This window comes from Phascolarctos cinereus, unplaced genomic scaffold (genome assembly GCF_003287225.1).
Source record: "Phascolarctos cinereus isolate Bilbo 61053 unplaced genomic scaffold, phaCin_HiC Scaffold_9;HRSCAF=440, whole genome shotgun sequence".
Taxonomy (NCBI): Eukaryota; Metazoa; Chordata; class Mammalia; order Diprotodontia; family Phascolarctidae; genus Phascolarctos; species Phascolarctos cinereus.
Genome location: NW_027556402.1, coordinates 3,740,032 through 3,758,959, shown reverse-complemented (window position 1 = coordinate 3,758,959; position 18,928 = coordinate 3,740,032). Strand labels below are relative to the sequence as shown.

The 18,928-nt window shown below is 49.3% G+C and overlaps 1 protein-coding gene across 9 annotated transcripts in view; it reads right to left on the bottom strand.

Moving 5' to 3' along the window:
• RBPMS (RNA binding protein, mRNA processing factor) overlaps positions 1-18,928 on the bottom strand; it is a 143,089-nt gene that overhangs the window by 85,365 nt on the left and 38,796 nt on the right. For 6 of the 9 annotated variants that reach the window (XR_002328534.2, XR_002328535.2, XM_021008229.2 and 3 more), the window contains exon 1: positions 15,505-15,706. The exons of the other annotated variants lie outside the window; for them this stretch is intronic. Coding sequence is in view for 4 of the 6 variants with exons in the window: in XM_021008229.2 (XP_020863888.1) it covers positions 15,505-15,699 (195 nt within the window). In the remaining 2 variants the exon portion in view is untranslated. Of the gene's footprint in view, positions 1-15,504; positions 15,707-18,928 lie in introns of those variants that run through there. 9 annotated transcript variants of the gene reach the window in all.

Here is an 18,928-nt window from a genome sequence, read left to right as displayed (position 1 = left end):
AGCCGCCGCACTGTGCCTTCTTGGGGGTAGAAACAGAGAAGGCAGATGACGGATGGGGGTGACCCCGAGCAGAATAAGTAAGAGCCGGAGGCTGAGGCAACTCTACTGTTGGTCAAGACTGAAGGGAGGAAAGGGAGACCAGAGGAGGGGTAAGGACCTGAGAGAAGAGGGAAGACTGGAAGGCCATAGGACTCTGGAACTCTCCTCTCTTCCCCCAGGTCAACACAGTCCATTCCGCTTGAGGCTCTCTCTTCCTCCCTTGGGTACAGAGATTTCCTCTTTTCTCTCTTTCAGATTTTTCCCAGAAAGCTCTCTCCTTGCCCTTCTCTCATCCTCTCTTCATTCCACTTGTGAAGCAAAGAACAACCCTTCATAAGACTGGCAGGCACAAGAGCGCTGCCTGAGATACAACCGAGCGGTGGAAAAGGAAGCCCATTGACCTGAAGAACCGCAGTGGATCCAAAATGGCGGCCAACCCAAAGCCCCCGGTGAGCAGCAGCCATGCGACATGCACAAGAGAAAAAGAAGTCAACAAAGACGCTGTTGTTTGCTCATTTCAGACGTGTCCAACTCTCCGTGACCCCCCTTGGGGGTGTGCTTGGCAGAGATACTAGAGTGGTTTGCCATTCCCTTCTCCAGCTCATTTTACAGATGAGGAAACTGAGGCCAACAAGGTGAAGTGACTTGCCTAGGGTCACACAGCTACTAAGTGTCTGAGGCTGGATGTGAACTCAGGAAAAGGAGTCTTCCTGACTCCAGGCCTGGCACTCTATCCACAACCCCACTTAGACATATATGAATGGAAAAGGAGAGAGAGTAGGCCAGTCACATGGGGGTGGATTCTCCAGGCAGGTTTCCTGGAAAAATATGGATGAGAATCACAAAGACTGGATCAGAGAGCAGCAATGGGCCCCACTGGATCATGGGAGAGCGCCCACACTGATGAGCTCACCACCCATATGAGTGGCCGCCAAGCGCTGCAGCCATGTTTGGTCCTCCTGCGCTTCCTGCAGGGTATACAGTAGACCGGCTGGCTCTGAGCCTTAACCAAATGGGAGGGGTCTTGAGGAGGCAACAGCTAACCACCATCTACAAAATGCCTCCGTTTGTTCCATAAATATTTACTGCATTCAACGTCCTTGAGCGCAAGCCTTTGGAACCCAACCCTTCGGCACGTCATCTGGGACTTCCTGCGACACAAAGCTGACCATATCTGCTATAAACACTGAAAAGCCAAGTGCACACGAGTGGGGACTTCCAGTATGGAGTAAACATCCACTAAAAGCCTCTAACTCCCTCCAGCCTAAGGCACGTCCGGCTCCGCCATGCAGCGGCCAGGCCTCGGGCCTCCAGAAGCCAACTCGAGCCTCACGGAGAGAGGCCGTCTTCCCCATCCACTGAGATGGCATTAAGTAATGGCACAGCGAGCAGAGTGCTAGATTTGGTGTCCAAAGGTCTGAGTTCGAATCCTGCTTCAGACACGTGCTGGCTCTGTGACCCTGAGCCTCTTCACCCTGTAAAATGGGTATCATAGCAGCACCCACCTCCCAAGGTTAGAGAGAGCACCAAATGGGAAAATGCGTGGAAAGTGCTCTGTAAACCTTCCCAGGCCAGAGAAGGGTTAGCTCTGGTTATCATTACGACTGGGGCGCATGAGGACCCTGAGGACACAGAGAGCGGGAGGCAGCTGATTCCCAGAGTGACCTGGAGCCTCACATCTGCAGCTTTTCTAGTAGAGACCCCAGAGGGGTGCCGAGGAAAGAAGACAAAGGGGCAGCTAGGTGGTACAGTGGATAAAGCACCAGCCCTGAAGTCAGGAGGACCTGAGTTCAAATCTGGCCTCAGACCAAACACTTGACACTTACTAGCTGTGTGACCCTGGGTAAGTCACTTAACCCCAACTGCAGAAGAAGAAAAGAAGAAGAAGAAGAAGACGATGAAGAAGAAGACGAAGAAGACTAACACCTCGCTTCCCGGGAGCATGAGGCAACGCTGGCGCAGAACGCTCCTTTGATTTCACAATGAAATCTGTCTTTCTTAAAGAGTCCGTGGGCACCAACAAGGTTGGTTAACTTCTTTAGAATGTTTACTCAATAGTTAGACACGAGTGACTCAACAGAAACACCAAGGGCCTTTGGGCAGGGACATCCCGCCTGCTGCCCTCACCTGGAATGCCCTCCCCACTCAGCCTCTGAAGGCTGCCTCCACTGGGAAGCCTTCCCAGACTAAGCCCTCCAGGCATGTGACCACCCCAGGGCACTGTGCTCGGCCCTATGACGTCACAATGCCTGAGTCACCTGGGCCTGGGTCACTTCCTGTCTCCCTCTACCCTCAGGAGGGCAGAGGTCTTGGCTACATTTCCTACCTTCCCAGCTGCTTGGTACAGTATATCACACCTGGCAGGCATTTAACAATAAACAAACAAACGAACGAATGAATGACTCAGCAAGTGACAGCTTGGATTTATAAGAGCGTAACTGGTTACAAAGTCAGGGAAGGAAGATCATCACTGAAAAAAGTCCAGTTGTACAGGTGAGGAAACTGAGCCCTCAGCCAACCAAATGACTTACCCAAGGTCACAGAGCTAGCAGATGACATCCCCCTGGGGCCAGAGCCCTTCCCATCACACCCCGCCAGCAGTAATGGAGCACAGAGAGGAGAGGCTCTTTAGGCACCCAGAGTCCTATCTGATTATCTATCATTGAAGGTGAATACAGGCTTGGCCTCCAGGTGGCAATTAATAAAGGCTAGGATATCCAGAGGCTCACAGGGAAGGACCACTGCCCAGAAAGGCCAGGTCACAGCCGGGCCCAGCAGCTCCCCTCCACCGGCCTCTTCTACTGACCCAGCCTCTCTGGCCCACTCACTGACCTCTCTCAGGGCCCAGCCTTCCTCTTCCAGGGAATCAGGAATTCCCCCTGCCCAAGAAGTCCCCATGGCTCCCTAGAGGACTTAGAAAGAAAAAAGGATACATTCACACACATACACACACTTAACATGGTTTCACTAACCACTGGAAATTAATTATGCTGACACTGATAATTCAGTGGGATGGAGTTGGGACTCCCGAGTTGACTCATGTAGAGAACCCCAAAGGTACAAAAGTCCCTCGATCAATCGCCGCCCCGCCTCAGCATGTTACAGTCTAATCAGGGGGAGCTGGCTGGGGCACTGAGGGCTCAGGTGACTTGCCAGGGTCTCAAGGTCAGCAGCCTGTCAGAGGTGGGACCTGACATTGTAGATGGACTGGGCCCAGAACAGCACAACAATGGAGCACATTTGGGAAACCGGCAAAATGTGTGTCCCAGACACACTAATCCTTTTTGAACACTACCAGGATTATTCTGGTCACACTGTGGGGACACAAAGCCTTGGAACGCTGCAGTCTCTGAAGAACCAAAGACACAGCTCGCCCAACAGGAGAGTCAGTGTAGGAGTGTCCAGTAGGAGGCCGCAAGCCCCCTCCTATCAAGGCAGCAGGGAAGGGAGCATGGGAGACAGCAGATAAAAACAGAAGATATCAGAGAAACATGCAACCAGAAAAGGCCCCCAGTTTAAGGCCTCCTGCACATAACTGACATTTTGCAGCCAGATATGGAAAAGACGGCAGGCTGGTCATCTCAGAGGATGGAAGGATAAATAACGGCCAGCCCTACGGCTCTGCGGTAGCCACACAACAGCAAGGGATCTACAGGAAAGCCTGCTGAACTCATGCCTCGGGAAGGATTATTAGGTCCTGGACAACAGAATGAGAAGGTACAGAGGGCTGTAATCTGCACTGCTGGTGCGAGCTGACTTCGATGGGACAGCCACGGAGGCATCCAAAGGGGGAAGAATGAACCTTCTTCGGGACAGCTGGGAGGTGGCCAGGCTGTGAATTTTACAGGGCTCAGGAAATGTGAACTGCAATGATTATGAGAGTGTTAATGTCCAGGCCCATTCTGCAGAAGGCCACAAAATGCTCTCAGAGGATTACCCACTTCAAGAGAACACTGAATTCTGCAGCACCTCACACTTGGTGATAACATGGGAAAAAAAGCTGTTGGCATTGTTTCATGAAATTAGAAACAGGTTCGATGTTTTCTGTTTTTATAAATTCCAAATAGCTTCGGCCATTTTCAGAACCGATCGTGTCCACCCCCAGGACCTAGACAGAGTCTTTGGAAATGGCCATGGGTCTCCTTCTGTCCAGATGCGCCAGGCTCTGCCACCTCCCAGCAGGGGCTAGGGCTCCCTCAGGCGGGGCTGGCTGAGACCAATCCCAACACCACTGGGCGTCCGTGTCTTACCAGGACCCCCGAGATGACACAGAAGCAGTCTTGTTCTCAAACTCACCAACATTCCTTCTCATTCATCTTCCTGCTCTCATTTTGAAAGGAACGGCTATTCCTTTTTTTATTATTATTATTATTTATTTAGTATTTCCCCCAGTTACATGTAAAAACAGTTTTCAACACTGGTTTTTAAAATGTTGAGTTCTAAGTTCTCTCTCTCCCCACACCCCTCACTGAATGGCTCTTTCTAAGAGTCCAATGATCTTGCTCAGCCAGGAGGGCTCGCAAGACTCCTTCAATGGTACCGTGGACAACCCGTGGGCTCCACATGTCAGAAGGGACTTCACGGGTTTTCCAGTCCCCACTTTACCAAACAGGAAAGCCCAAGACAAGCGGTCTTTGAGAAGCGGTCCAGGACATGCCCGAGCCTCAGCTCCTCCTCTGCCCTCCTGCCTTATCACTCAGTTGTGAGGAAGACTGCTCAGTATCCTAGTGCTGTGTGTGACTTTGTGCGACGTTAGGACTGGGAGGGGGAGTGCAGGACACTCAGAAAGGCTCCGTGCAGCAGGAAGGGCCCGAAGTAGCAGCTTTCTCCGTGACACGTGCTCGTGTGCTCCCTAATTCTCCTCCATCCAGGGTAACCGTGCCCAGAGCTCCTTCACCCAAGCCTTTCTCTGCACAGTCTTCAGTCTCTGCCATCTTGGTGACCTCTCGTCTAGTCAACAGCTGAGCTTGAGACCTTGACCAGAAATCTCGCCTCCAGTACGGACACGCCGACCAGGCTCAGGGCCTGGACAGCGTGGCCCCCGAGGGCCCTTTCAGACTGGGGTCAGTGGACACGCCGACCACGCCCAGGGCCTGGACAACGTGGCCCCCGAGGGCCCTTTCAGACTGGGGTCAGTGGACATGCCGACTCACTTCAAATTCCAGCCACGGCAGGTGCTACCTCAGGGAACATCACTTGGTGTTGTTCAGCTGCTTAGCCATGTCTGACTCTTTGTCACCCCCTTTGGAGCTTTCCTGGCAGAGATACTGCAGTGGTCTGCCACTTCCTTCTCCAGCTCATTTGACAGATGAGGAAACTGAGGTGAACAGGGTGAAGTGACTTGTCCAGGGTGACACAACTAGGAAGTATCTGAGGCCAGATTTGAACTTGAGAAGAGTCTCCCTGATTGCAGACCCAGCGCTCTATCCGCTGTGCCATGTAGCTGCCCCCCACCCCCAAATCCCTTAACCTCTGTGGACCTCAGCTCTCTCATCTATAAAGAGCAATCATTAGAAGCTTCTCTGGAGCCATTCTCCAGCCCATTCTCCCTCTCCCACCATCACTCAGCAACGTCCCTTCCTCTGAGAGTCACACCATCCCAAATTCAACATGCAAGCCAGACTCTGGACTGGCCACTGTTTACAGCCTTGCTAGGAAGCTGGCCTTCCATCTGAAGTGAGTTCACTGTCTGGCTCAAAGTCGCTCTCTCCTCCCTAAATCCTGCTTTCATTATTGGGAGACTACAGGACACCTCGTGACACTCCCTCAAACACCCTAATTTCCCTCATCTACCCAGTCCCCATGACCTACTCCTCCACTGGACCTCAGCGACAGGTCATGCCCTTGCCATCACCCACAAGGCTTCCCCTTCCCTCTTCACCAATTCCCAAATCCCTTTACCCAATCACAGTCTTGTATTGTTACATCTTCCCCTGCACCTTCTAACCCCTAACTCCATTCTCTTCCTCACCAGGTCCACTGAGGACCACCCCTCAGTTCTTTCCCCAGCCATCACTCTTGAGCTGGCTGGACTCTCTTCCCTTCTGTATATTCACCCCTTGGCAAGCCAGGTCATCTCTCCACTGTCTGCTACTCTCCAATCCCTTGACCCTCTGCTTGTTAACCAAACATACCTGGCCGTACCCCAACCTGCTGCTGATCAGAGCTGAAGGAAATCCTACACTGGGCTGACGGAGCGCCACCGATTTCTGTTCTGTATTCCCCCTGGGGCCCTCAGGGCAATAAGGCAGCTACTCCTCCCTCCTGGATCCCACAGCCCCCTCTCAGCAACAGCTGCTCCAAATGTCCTCATCTGGCCCCAAGCCTCCCCCTCACCTCACTTGGGAGGTGCCCTGTCTCATACTGCACACACAAAAATAAAAGCCACTCAGCAAGAGCTCTCTCTTTGCCCTTCCTCCTCCTCCTCCACATCTCACATCACCGAGATGCCACTATCTCCCACTATCCCTTGCTCCAGCCCAGTCTCACTGGAAGATGTGGCCCTCCTCTGATCAAAGCAAACCTCAACACACCTATATTCAATCCCTTCCATCCTGTCTTGTCGGCAGATGGGCCCCACTCTCCCTCTGGTCTCTCTTCACTCCCCATCTATCGGCTCCTTCCCTGCTGCCTGCAAACGTGCATCCTGTCTTCCCAACTCTCAAAAAAGCCCTGACTTGATCTGACCATCCCTGCAGGCTCCTGTCCCATATCTCTTCTCTCTTTCATGGCCAAACACTTTGAATAGCAAGCAGGCTATGGTAAGGATCTCCACCTCCCTTCTTCTCACGTTTAATTCTCTACAATCTGGCTTCTGATCTCAGCATCCAGCTCCAGCTGCTCCCTCGGAAGTTACCAATTATCTCTTAATTACTAAATCTAGCGGCTTTTTCTCAATTCTCATCCTTTTTCTTGCAAGTTTTTCCTTTAATCCTTGTTGACCTCTTTCCAGCCCTCTGCCACTGTCAGTCCCCCTCTTCTTGACACTGTCTTCCCTCTAGGTTTTCATCCTATTCCTCTCTCCTGGTTCTCTCTCTCTCTCTCTCTCTCTCTAACGGCTCCTTCTCAGTTCCTTGGATATTTCTTCATCCAGACCACACTCACTCGTGTGGGTGTCAGACTCTGCCCTGGGCCCTCTTCCCTTCTCCCTCTATACTATTTCGCTTATGATCTCATCGACCCCATGGATCCAATTATCATCTCTAACAGATGACTCCCAGATCTATTCATCCAGATGTAAAGTCTCTCCTGACCTGCAGTCTCTCATCACCAACTGTCTCTTGGACATCTTGAACCCAAGGACCCACTGGCATCTCAAACTAAAACATGCCCCAAACTGAACTCCTGCTCTTTCTGCCCAAACCTCCCCTCTCCCTAAGTTCCCTGTAACTGCTGAGGGTACCACCATCCTCCCTCTTCCACACACTCTGCACTCCAGCAAAACTGCCTCACACACTCTGTACCCCTTCTCAGCCTTTCCACTGCCTCTAGAATACTCCCCTCCTGCCTCCACCTTGCAGCCTCCCTGATTTCCATCAAGCCTCAGCTCCAATCCCACCTGACCCCACCCCTACCCCCCAGGCTTTCTCAGCTCTGGGCCCCCCATCCGGGTGGATCTTGTGTGTATGCAGCTTCTTCCTCAAGAGATGGTGGGTGTTGTGTGCTCCTGGAGGGCAGAGGCTGGGCTTTTGTCTTTCTCTGTATGCTCAGGGCTCAGCCCAGTGCCTGGCTCACCTCTTAAATGCTTCCTGACTGACTGAATGAAAAAGAACCCTTCTTTCTCACTCCAAAACAGGCTCCCTTAGGACATCATGCAAGAACCCAGACAAACATTACAGGGAGTGTCCTTCAGGCCCTTAAAATGGAAGAAAGGAAACGGTCAGCACAGCTGACCACGTCGGCTGTTCTCCTGGTCCCCCACAAGCTCAGCAGCCGAACCTCACAGCCTCGGCTCACCATACACACCACCCCCGCCTCAGATTTGTGCACACACCCACACTCGTGTACACATCCCCTCAGATTTGATCCAAAGAGTACAACCAGGAAAACAGCTCACACAGGAACATCCACCACAGAACAGGACAGAACAAGACAAAATGAGACTGGAGGCTGTGACTCCGATGATAGCCTGGGCCCCAGAGAAAAGGAGAGAGAAGGCAGAGGTGGGGGGCTGTGGGTACAGTGTATTGTGGACTCCACTGAGGGGCAGGGCTTGGGGCTTTGTTTGTTTTTTGACAAAAGGAATGTCTCCTGAGATGAAGGAAAAGGGATAGATTTAGAAACTATACCTCTCACATTAAATTCTATCAATAAAAATTCAAACTTCAAAAAAAGTCCAGGACAAGGAAGTAATATCTCTCCCAACAAGAGACAGAGGATGAACTCACGGCCAGCAGGGAGTGACTCACCAGAGATTCTGAGACAAAACCAGTGAATGTGAATATATGAAAAAGGGTCAAACTTTTTTTTGGACTACAAAAAACAGTGCCCTCAGAATAAGAAACCAACTGTGGGGCAAGAGTCTGTGTATCAAAGACACACCATAGAAGTCTGCCAGTGTTTGAGAACCTGACTCCAATGCATCAGGGCAAGGGGCCTTTGTTGTTTCTTCAGAGATAAGGGGCCAGAATGATAAGTGTGGGCAGCTCTCCAAAGAGTAAAGGCAGCCGAGGAAAGCAAACACCAAGAATTCCAAGAACCCTCAGGAAGACCTGGGGAGAGCGAAACCAGGCGAAGAACCGTGCCCAGACTGGCCACGGCTGACCCAGTCAAGACACCGCCAAGCCTCATACAATGGTCAACAAAGGGGCAACTGTGCAAAGCGTCAGCACAAGTGACCAGGCGTGTTTTATTTTTTAAACAACAAATTACAAAAGCTTATTGGTCACAAACGCTGTTGGTTAGAAACACTCTTGGGGGCTTTTTGCTTAATGATTTTCAGGAACTATATTTGAGTGTTTTATGTTTATCAGCTCGGTTAAAAATTTTATCAATAGGAAAGAAAGGAATAGGAATTATCTACATAAAATGTTTTCTTAGAATCTCTAATGAGAGGAATTCAAATTAAGAGAATCTTGAGATTCTATATAATTTGTTGACACCCAAAAAACTGGTAAATCTGATGATGCTGGTACAGCTGTGCTTAAAGAAAAAAGGCTCACGTCAGTGGAGGTGAGTACTGGTTTAAGTTTTCCAGAAAACTATGTGGAATAACAACATAGTTACAAAAATCTGCTTACTTGAATACCCTTTGACTCAATGAATGGGATCATCAAGGCTTTTAACAAGAAAAAAAAAGTGCCAAGACACAGCTGGCATCACTTTTGAAAACAGTAAAACTTCAAATAAATCAGGGGCCCAAACTATTAGGAGTGAATGGCTGAACGAGTGATGCTGTGGGAATGGAATAGAACATGGCAAGGCTACAAGAAGCACTAAACATGGAGAATCTGAATGAACATGGCATTTTATTTTAGGTGATACAGAGTAAAGAAAGCGGAAGCTAAGAACATTATACACACTAACAGGGAGAAACTTATGGGGGCAGCCAGGTGGCGCAGCGGATAGAGCACCGGCCCTGAAGTCAGGAGGACCTGAGTTCAAATTCGGCCTCAGACCAAACACTTGATACTTACTAGCTGTGTGACCCTGGGCAAGTCACTTAACCCCAATTGCCTAAAAAAAAGAAAAGAAAAAAGAAACTTCTGGCAAACACATTAAAAAAGGTCATTGGTGGGTGGTAAAGAACTGGGAATCAAGGGGGTGCCCATCAATTGGGGAATGGCTGAGCAAGTTGTGATGTACGGTTGTGATGGAATACTGTTGTGATATAAGAAATGTCAAGCAGAACGATTTCAGAAAAACCTGGAGAAACTTCCATGAACTGATGCAGAGTGAGGTAAGCAGAACCAGAAGAACAGTGTAGACAGTAACAGCAACATTGTAACAACAGTCAACTGTGAAAGACTTAGCTGCTCTGATCAAGACAATGAACCCGACAATTCTGAAGGACTCATGACGAAAAAGACCATCTGCCTCCAGAGAACTGAGGAGGTCTGAATGCAAACTAATTTTCACTGTATTTTTTTGCCCTTTTTTTGCAACATAACTAATAGAGAAATATGTTTTGCATGATTTCACTTGTACAATTGATATCATATCGCTTGCCTTCTCAGTGGGTGAGGGAGAAAATCTGGAAATCAAAAAAAAAATTTTAAATGAATGTTAAACAAATAAATAATCATTTGGGGGGGGTAAAGAGAGATGAAAAGAAAAGACAGGGCAGTGGAAACAGAAATCATGTAGCTCCTCTGTAATCAAGTCCATATACAGTTCCTTTTGGCTGTGATTAAGGATACTGTGCAATTAAAGCTTACAGACACATGGAATATTTTCCAATTTAATTTTTCTGAGTTTCTTTTCTTTTCCTCCCCTCTTGACATATCTGAATACATGCATCTGTCAAGGGAAATCTGAATATATTGTGTTAAAAAGTGTGTGTGTGTGTGTGTGTGTGTGTGCGTGTGTGTGTGTGTGTGAGAGAGAGAGAGAGAGAGAGAGAGAGACAGAGACAGAGAGAGAGAGAAGTGTCAATCACTCAACTTCCTACCACATCAACTCTCAACTCTTTGGCCAGGCTTCTGTAATGCCTTCTACAATGTGGCATCACGGCATATCTTTCAGCAGACCCATCAGATTGCCCCTTCTCCTCCCAAGTACAAGCTGATCCCTCATTACTTAGGTCTCCAAACTGTGCTGCAAACATCCTGAGCTCAATCCCTGCCTCCATCCCACTGAGATAAGCACCACTATAAACAGTGGTCACTCTAACGAGGCCAGCTCAAGCGTCACTTCCTTCATGAGATCATTCTTCCCTCTCTCTCTCTCTCTCCCCCCTGACCTTCCACTGTCCCTGCAGCTGGTAGCATCTGGGTTAGCATGTCAATGTTGTCTACTATGACTCATATCCTGATGTGGAAGTGACCCTGGTGATTCAAAGGGGGCACCAGTGAGGTCCATACTCTAGCAGGATGGGAGGGATGGGGATGGATGGTCTGTTTCCTGGGGAAGGTCCAGCCTGGCCAAGTCTGAGATGGAATGGCCCCACAAGGCTGGAGGCCTGGGCAGCTGGCTCATGAATGTTATTAGCTAACCAGCCTCAGGAAGACCCTGAGCTTACTCTGACATGAAGAGGGAGTAACAGAGGGCTACCTGAACGGATGAATGCAGAGATCTCTGGATCCGTGAAGTTCAATCCTCTTTTTCATAGGCTTCATTCCTCTTAGTCTCCCCAACCAGACCCTGAAGGTACTGGTAGAGGGACAATGTCTCACTCAGCTTGTATCTCCCTGACCATGCACAGTAGTGAACACTCAGTCAGTACTTAATAAAATACCTGCTACTTAAAGGAAGGGAAACCTATATTATAAGCCCCCACCCCCAAAAAAAAGACAAACACTATCTATCTCTGCCATGTCCATTATTACAATTTTGCAAAAGAAATTACTGACTGGTGATTGCATTTGGGGAGGGGGGTGAAGCAATCGGGGTTAAGTGACTTGGCTAGGGTCACACGGCTAGTAAATGTCAAGTGTCTGAGGCCCGAGTTGAACTCAGGTCCTCCTGTCTCCAGGGCAAGTGCTCTATCCACTGTGCCACCTCGCTGCCCCTGACGATTGCATTTAACGACTGCTCTGCCAATCTCATCAGGCTACACAAATACACAACCATCCTGTTCTGGGAATACTGAGCGTGGCTAGAGGGAGAAGGGCAGATGTGGGAAAGGCCGATTTAATAAACACCACTGGCAGATGACATTGACGTGGAACTGGGTGCAAAAGCCCTAGACCAGCAAGCCCCTTCTGGCCCCAGATCCCAATCCCTTGGCCCATGCTTGGGGAAGACAAAAGATGCTTCACTGGCTGCAACTTTGATGCAGGAGCACAAAACTCCCGGGAGGCTTACATTTATTATATACATCTTAAACCACTGGAGAACACAGTGTTAACCTTGAAGGAACTGGGGTGAAGAAACGAGGAATATTCAGAATGGAGAAGAAAAAAGGGAGACCAGAGAGCTGTTTGAAAGGCCTGAAGCAGTAGGAGGGAGGCTAAGCTTTCACTTGGCCCCAAAATGCAAGCAAAGGGGACGTGTTACTGGTCAGCATATTTCAAATGGTGGATTCTAAGTGGAAAACGACCTGAATTAGGCTGGGAATCTGATAACTGTATCTCAACATAACTGCTTTCCTTTGTAATACCATGGATTTTATTTTATGCATTTAAAATACGATTCTGAGAAGGGGTCCATGGACTTCACCAGACTGACTGCCAACAGGTCCAGGCCACACACAAAACGGTGAAGAGTCCCTGCTTTAAATCACGCCCATCTGCCCTTCTGCCCTGGTCACCGAAGCACGTCTTGGCTGAAACCAGTATCTTTGGGTGTGGCTTCGTGGCTCTAAACTCACAGGTTACCACACTGGCCAATCAATTGGTGATCAAGGGTTGTTTTAATAATTACTGCTTTTTTGTATCAAATTAATTATTAATAATTACTTATAATTAATATATAACAATTAATTATTAATTAATAATTGCTGGTTTTGAGCATCAAATAGTTTTAATAATTACTGCTTTACTGTAAAATTTCAGTCTCCCTTTCTCCTTATTCTTTTTTATAATCATCCTTGAAATTCTTGACTATGTTTCTCTACATATAAATCGTTTTTATTTATTATCAAATGAGCTAATATTTGCAAAGTACATGGAAAGTGCTATGCCTGGCACACAGTAGGCACTTAATAAACGCTTTCTTGTTCCCTTCCCTGACCTTCCCATTTTGTCCACTTTTATAACCTGGCATTAGTATTTTGATTAATGTTGCATTCGGCCTAAAAATTAATCTAGGTGGCACTGCCTTCTTTACAGTGACTCAGCCTAGTCATGCACACTGAAGCTCTCTCCTAATATTTCTTTATTATTATCTTTCAGAGATAATGAGTCACTTTATTCCTAAAATGGACGTCAACATGATCTGCTCACTTCCAAACGCCACGTTCCTTACACAGCAATACAGCAGGAGCAGCATGGGAGATCTGACTACATATCAAGAGGGTTCCACTGGCTTCACTGGTGCCAAATGTCCTTAAAAGGCATCGAAACTGCTGGGCAGATTTGATTTATTCAAGGCAAATTTGCCCAGAGATTTGGCTGTGGCTATAACTTCCTGGTTGACTGACTAGAAAACAACCAGGAGGAGATCCTGGAGCTCAGTCCGAGGCTTGGTCATCAGACCACAAAAGGCAACTCATAGCCAGGGGAGGCACGCTCAGCTGAGCCCACAGGGATGTCCTCGATGCTCACCCCGTTTGAACGCCTTTCTCCTGCCGTGGAAACATAAACCTCCTGGGAGCTGCTGAATGACCTAGGAGTGTCTCACTTTGTTCCAATACTGAACATAAACTACCCAGAGAGTTGGAAAAGTCACAAAAACGTGGGATTCCGCGGCCTTAGTGTTCTCAACCTGGTCACTTAAACTTTTGTCTGCCTCAGCTTCCTCAATTATAAAACAGGGAGAGCACCTATATCCCAGGGTTGTTGCAAGGAACAAAGGAGATGACACACATGAAGTGATTAGCCTTAGGATAATAATAATATTATAATTAACATTATATTATAATTAATAGTATATTGTATTAATACTTATGTTAATAATTAATACTCTGACATATTACATTGGTATCATTTATCATTACTATTATATTTATTATATAATTGTATGTTAAGTCTATTATATCTATTGTAGTAAATATATTAATTAAATCCATATTATCATGTTATCATAGCATTTGTAGCTCTTTAAGGCTTACACAACACTTTACACGTTCTCTGCCTCCTGAGAAGCAGGTGCTGTGTATGACTGTCTCCATTTTACAAATGAGGGAAGGGGAGGTTAAGTCATTTGCCCGAGTTCACATACACGTCCGAGGCAAGATGGGAAGCCAGGCTTTCCTGACTCCAGGTCCCACACTCTAACCGCCACACCACCCGGCCAGCCGGAGCTAGGATGCGCTCCCACATGTTCTGGCTGTCCTACGTTGCTGCAGAAGGTACCATCACAATACACTAGCAATTAGAACAAGCGACTTTGGCCGAGCCTGCGACAGTGGCTGTGGCTACGCACGGCCCCCCTTCCCCTGGGCCCTACCCTGTACTAACTAACAAAGACCATCTTACTTGCTGCTCTCTGTGACATGGAAGCAGGCCCCGTGGCTCAGAGATCGTGGAGAGAAGAGGAAAGCCAGATAACGGGGCCTGTGGACTGAGAAATAGGACCTCCACGGCCCTCAGGCACACTCCCCCACTGAGCAACACACCCCTTTGCCTCCTGGGTGTTGGAGGTCTGCCTGGGAAACGGTAATGACTGGCGCTATCTTCCTGAAGGACCCATCCCTCTCCCATGCCCAGGCAGCACTGGGCTCTGGCCATCAAGCCTCCAGAACCTCGTGAAAACCTTGAGACACACCCTTCTGTACTTAAGCTGACGCGTCAATGAAGCTTTCAACTGCTCCCAAGGAAGGGTCCTCCATGGGACAGAGATGGCCCTGGGCCTGCCCAAGTGAGGCAGCCTCGGAGCGCCGGGCTGGTTGTGAATGGTGCCGACGTCAGACAGGGGACAAGCCACGTGAGCTTGGAGACAAACGCTCATCGCCAGCAACAGCGGGCAGCGGGCTCTCCCCACCTGGTACCCCAGGCCCGAGCACAGGGGCCCCAGAAAGAAGGGGCTCAAGAACTGCTCCCTGACTGGGGGTGGGGGGTGGTTCTGTCATTTCAGTTGTGTCTGACTCCCTGTGACCCCATTTGGGGTTTTCTCGGCAAAGATACTGGAGGGGTTTGCCACCTCCTTCGCCAGCTCATTGTATGTGAGTGCGCTTGTGTGTGCGTGAGGGTGTCAGGGTGGCCTCAGCGGGCTCTTTCTGAGACAACAGAAAAGCACTCAGAGAGACAGAGCCTAGAGCAGGGACGTATTTGTTCAGCTCCCAATCTGGTCAGAGCGCTGGCCATCATTCTCTACTCAGAGTGCCGTCTGTTTAGAGATGGGGCATCGGACGCCATCTGGTTCAATGCCCTCCTTTTCACCAGACAGAAACAGAGGCTAGAGATGATGTGACTAGTCTGAAGTCACAGCGTCAGCTCGAACCCAGACCCAGAGGCTCCTCCAACCAGGTTGTGATTTGCATTCTCTGATGGGCACAGCGAGGTGGGGCAGGGAGGGATGTTGCCTGGGCCCACCCCATGCCTCTGCAGCCCCCCTAGGAGGGGAGGCAGAACAGAAACGAGATGGGTCCAAGTCCATGCTGGCCCCAGAAAGCAGGCCAAAAACAGCAAGGCAAACCAAAACAGATGATCAGTAAAAATGGCCACTCCCAGCCTCCCCCGGACTCCTCTGGGAAATCCCACTCACTGAAGCAATCTCACCAAGGGCGCTTTTCTCTCTGTCTGTCTCCCTCTCAGGCTGATAAAGGCACCGGGGAGCAAAGATGCCAGAGGCTGAGCAGCCCGGCTGAGGATGCTCTGAACATCTCCGGGCATTCTCCCAGCATGCCGTGCCAAGGCACACAAGAGCTAACATCTCAGCCACCGTCGGCCATCTCCGCATCCCCGTGGTGCCTTCAACCAGGAACTGGGAGGTCAGGCTAGGATGAGGACAGAAGAGGGCAGAAGGAAAGGATGAGAAGGGGTGGGGGAGGAGCTTAGAACCATCACAAGCGAAATCTGGTCTAGCCATGGGAGAGGACAGAATGTTCCGGAAGACTTGGGACCAAGAGCAGGACAGCAAGGGCTGGTGCTCTGTTAACTGGAGGGGCGCTATGAGGTTGTAGAGGGGGAAGACACCCTCCCTCCTGCCAATCTGTCCACAACGACCTCAAAATCCTATTTCTAACATACAAACACATCTGTTTTTGGAGTGTGTCAAATTAGGCAAGGGTGACCACCTGCTAACAGCAGGTTCCAGAGCTAAAAGCTCAGATTTGAAGGCAGTCATGCTAAAAGCAAGGAGGCCAAAGGCATCCCCTTCCCCCTACCCCATCACTCCCCCCAGCAGGGGACCTAAAACAGATCTATGGACACTCTTTACGGTCACAGGGAATCATCCGGACTAGATAATCTGCCATCTCCTGGCCAAGTCCCTCCCCTTCTCTGTGCCTCAGTTTCCCCTTCTGTAAAAAGAAGGTGTTGGACTGAATTACCTCTTTGTGATGGGCTTGCAGCCCTAAAGCCTATGATTCTATGAGTCTTAGATGAGCCCACACTTTGTGGCCAAGGAAGTAAAACTCAACATTTCTATTCCTAGCTCAGGCAGCAAATGGCTACCCCATTCTAAGACTCAGATTCCTGACTACTGAAGCAAGGAGAGTCATCTCTGGGAGACTAAAAGCCCAGGGGAACCCAGCCTGAAGAGGCCCAGGACACCTGGCAGCTCTGGGCTGATTCCAATTTCTCAGAGCGACAGCCCGAAGGCCACCAGCATCCTGGGTGGATCCGCCGCTGCAAATTTATGGGGGCCATGGACAAGAGTCAAGTGCAGTGGGTAGGCTGGTCAACGTTTTAACACCCAGCTCTCTGAGGGAAAAAACGTGCCGAAGACATACTTGGAAGGTTCATCTACCTTATTAACATTTCCCTCATCCCGTAAGTCTAAATAATCAACAAAACAACAAATAAAGCCCCTACTATCTGCTGTTCAGTTGTTTCCGTCATGTTTTCCCTTCATGGCCCCATTTGAGGTTTTCTTGGCAAAGACACTGGAGTGGTCTGCCATTTCCTTCTCCAGCTCATTTGACAGATGAGGAAACTGAGGCAAACAGGGTGACGTGACTCGCCCAGGGTCACACAGCTAGTCAGCGTCTGAGGCCAGATTTGGGCTCAGGAAGAGGAGTCTTTCGGATTCCAAGCCCAGTACTGCACCACCTAACTCCCCCTAATACGTAGCGTTTGCGCTTCTGAAGAGTAAACGCTCACACTGAAAATCTAAACAATCAGATCACTGAGCAGGCTCCACGTGCCCCTGATCACATAGGACAGGCAGGCAAGGATGGACTGCTGCCTAACGCCATTGGACAGAACACTGAGCATTGGAGTGTGTGAAACTTAAGTCACATCTGTTCACGGCAGAGAAGAGGAAACATGTCAGATGAGGGAGAAAGAAGCCAGTCCCAATGAACTACTAGCACCCCAGGGGCCAGGAGCCCTGCCCCCTCTTCAGGGACAGCGCTGGGACCCTCCTCCTACAAAACACTCTCCTTCTCAGCGGGAGACTCAGACCAAGGAAAGGGCCTCAGCAAGGCTCTAGGCCAACTCCCTCTGTGAAAAATGGGGAAACTGAGGTCTAGAGGGGGGAAGGGACACATGGACCTACGGTCACACAAGTAGCTGAATCAGGGCCAACTGTCTTGCTGGCACTGAGGGAAAGGAAAGACTGAAAGATGATTCCGGAATTGTGAACCTAATGATTGGCAGAGTGGCAGTGCCTTCAACAGAAATCAGAAAAATTGAAGGCAAATGAGGTTTATAGGCAATATCATAAATTCTGTGTAAGACCTGGCCCACTTCTGATATGTGTGTCCTTGGGCAAGTCATTTCCCCTCCCCTGTGCCTCAGTTTCCTCACTTGTAAAATGAAGGTGAATTGCTAATTAATTGATGGAATAAAGAAATGGGCCCACAAGGAAGTCCCTCCGGGTCAGGGCACCTGGTTCTTCAGATACTCACCAGGAAAAACCACAACAGTGGCAAGCAGGGAGTGAGGCTTCAACCACACTTTAATAAGGCACAAAGAGTAGGGACAAGGGCAGGGGAAGAGCTGGAGGGCTTAACGATAGGGACAGAGTGGTAGAGGGAGGCAGGCAGGGAAGAGAAGGGGCAGAGAGTCACATAACCATGAACTAGCGTGGGGAACACTCAGGGACGATGGACTGTAGCGGATGGAGAAGAGCTGGGGGGAGGTGGGGGTGGCAGAGTCTAGGCTTTCATTTTCTAGGGTTTTGGTAGAGGGCAGACTAATTCTTACGCATAGCCCCTTAGGTCAGCCCATTAACATATCCACCTCATTTCCTCATCAGCACCATTCAGTGTTCTATGGTCCTAGCGTGGATGTCTGGAGCTTACCTGCCCTTACGGTCCTTGGGCAGTGAACAGGTCTGAGGGCCCTTACAGTAAGGCTAGCTGACTTCCCTGATTTAGCATGCACTCTCAGGATGCGGCTGTTAATTTAAGGAACAGTTTGTGAGTACCCATTACGGTCCCTTAATCTATGGGACCGTGTGTAAGTGATTTCTAGGTTCCCTTCTGCAATCTTAGCTCCCAATATTGTTACTTTACATTGGCTACTTATAAACTGACTACATTAACGGGGTAACGAGGTGGGGGAGAAGGGTCAGGAGGACCAGAACAAGATACAAGTTTAATACAGAGGGGTGTGACTAGGTGTCACACCCGAATCAAGTCCTTCAGCCTACGGTTCTTCGCTGAGCTTGAGATTCCAGGGAAAAAGCAAAAGGGCTCAGGAGAGAACCTTGGGGAGATCCCCAACTTCCTTCTGCAAAAATTCCATGAACACCCATTCACAAGACCCACTGAAGATAAAGATGAGCTATTCACTCAGTCCACGTATGTCAAGTCAAGCCACCGAACATTTATTAGGTACTTTCTGCGTGCAGAGCACTTCAATGCAAGGGGCAGGGAAACAAGTCTAAATGGGACATAATCCTTCCCTTCATGGAGTACACAGTCTAGCAGAGGAGAAAGACACAAAGAGAATTATGGAACAGAAAATCACACGCGTGTGCATTAGGAAAACAAAATAGGATGCTCAGGGAGCTCTGGGGC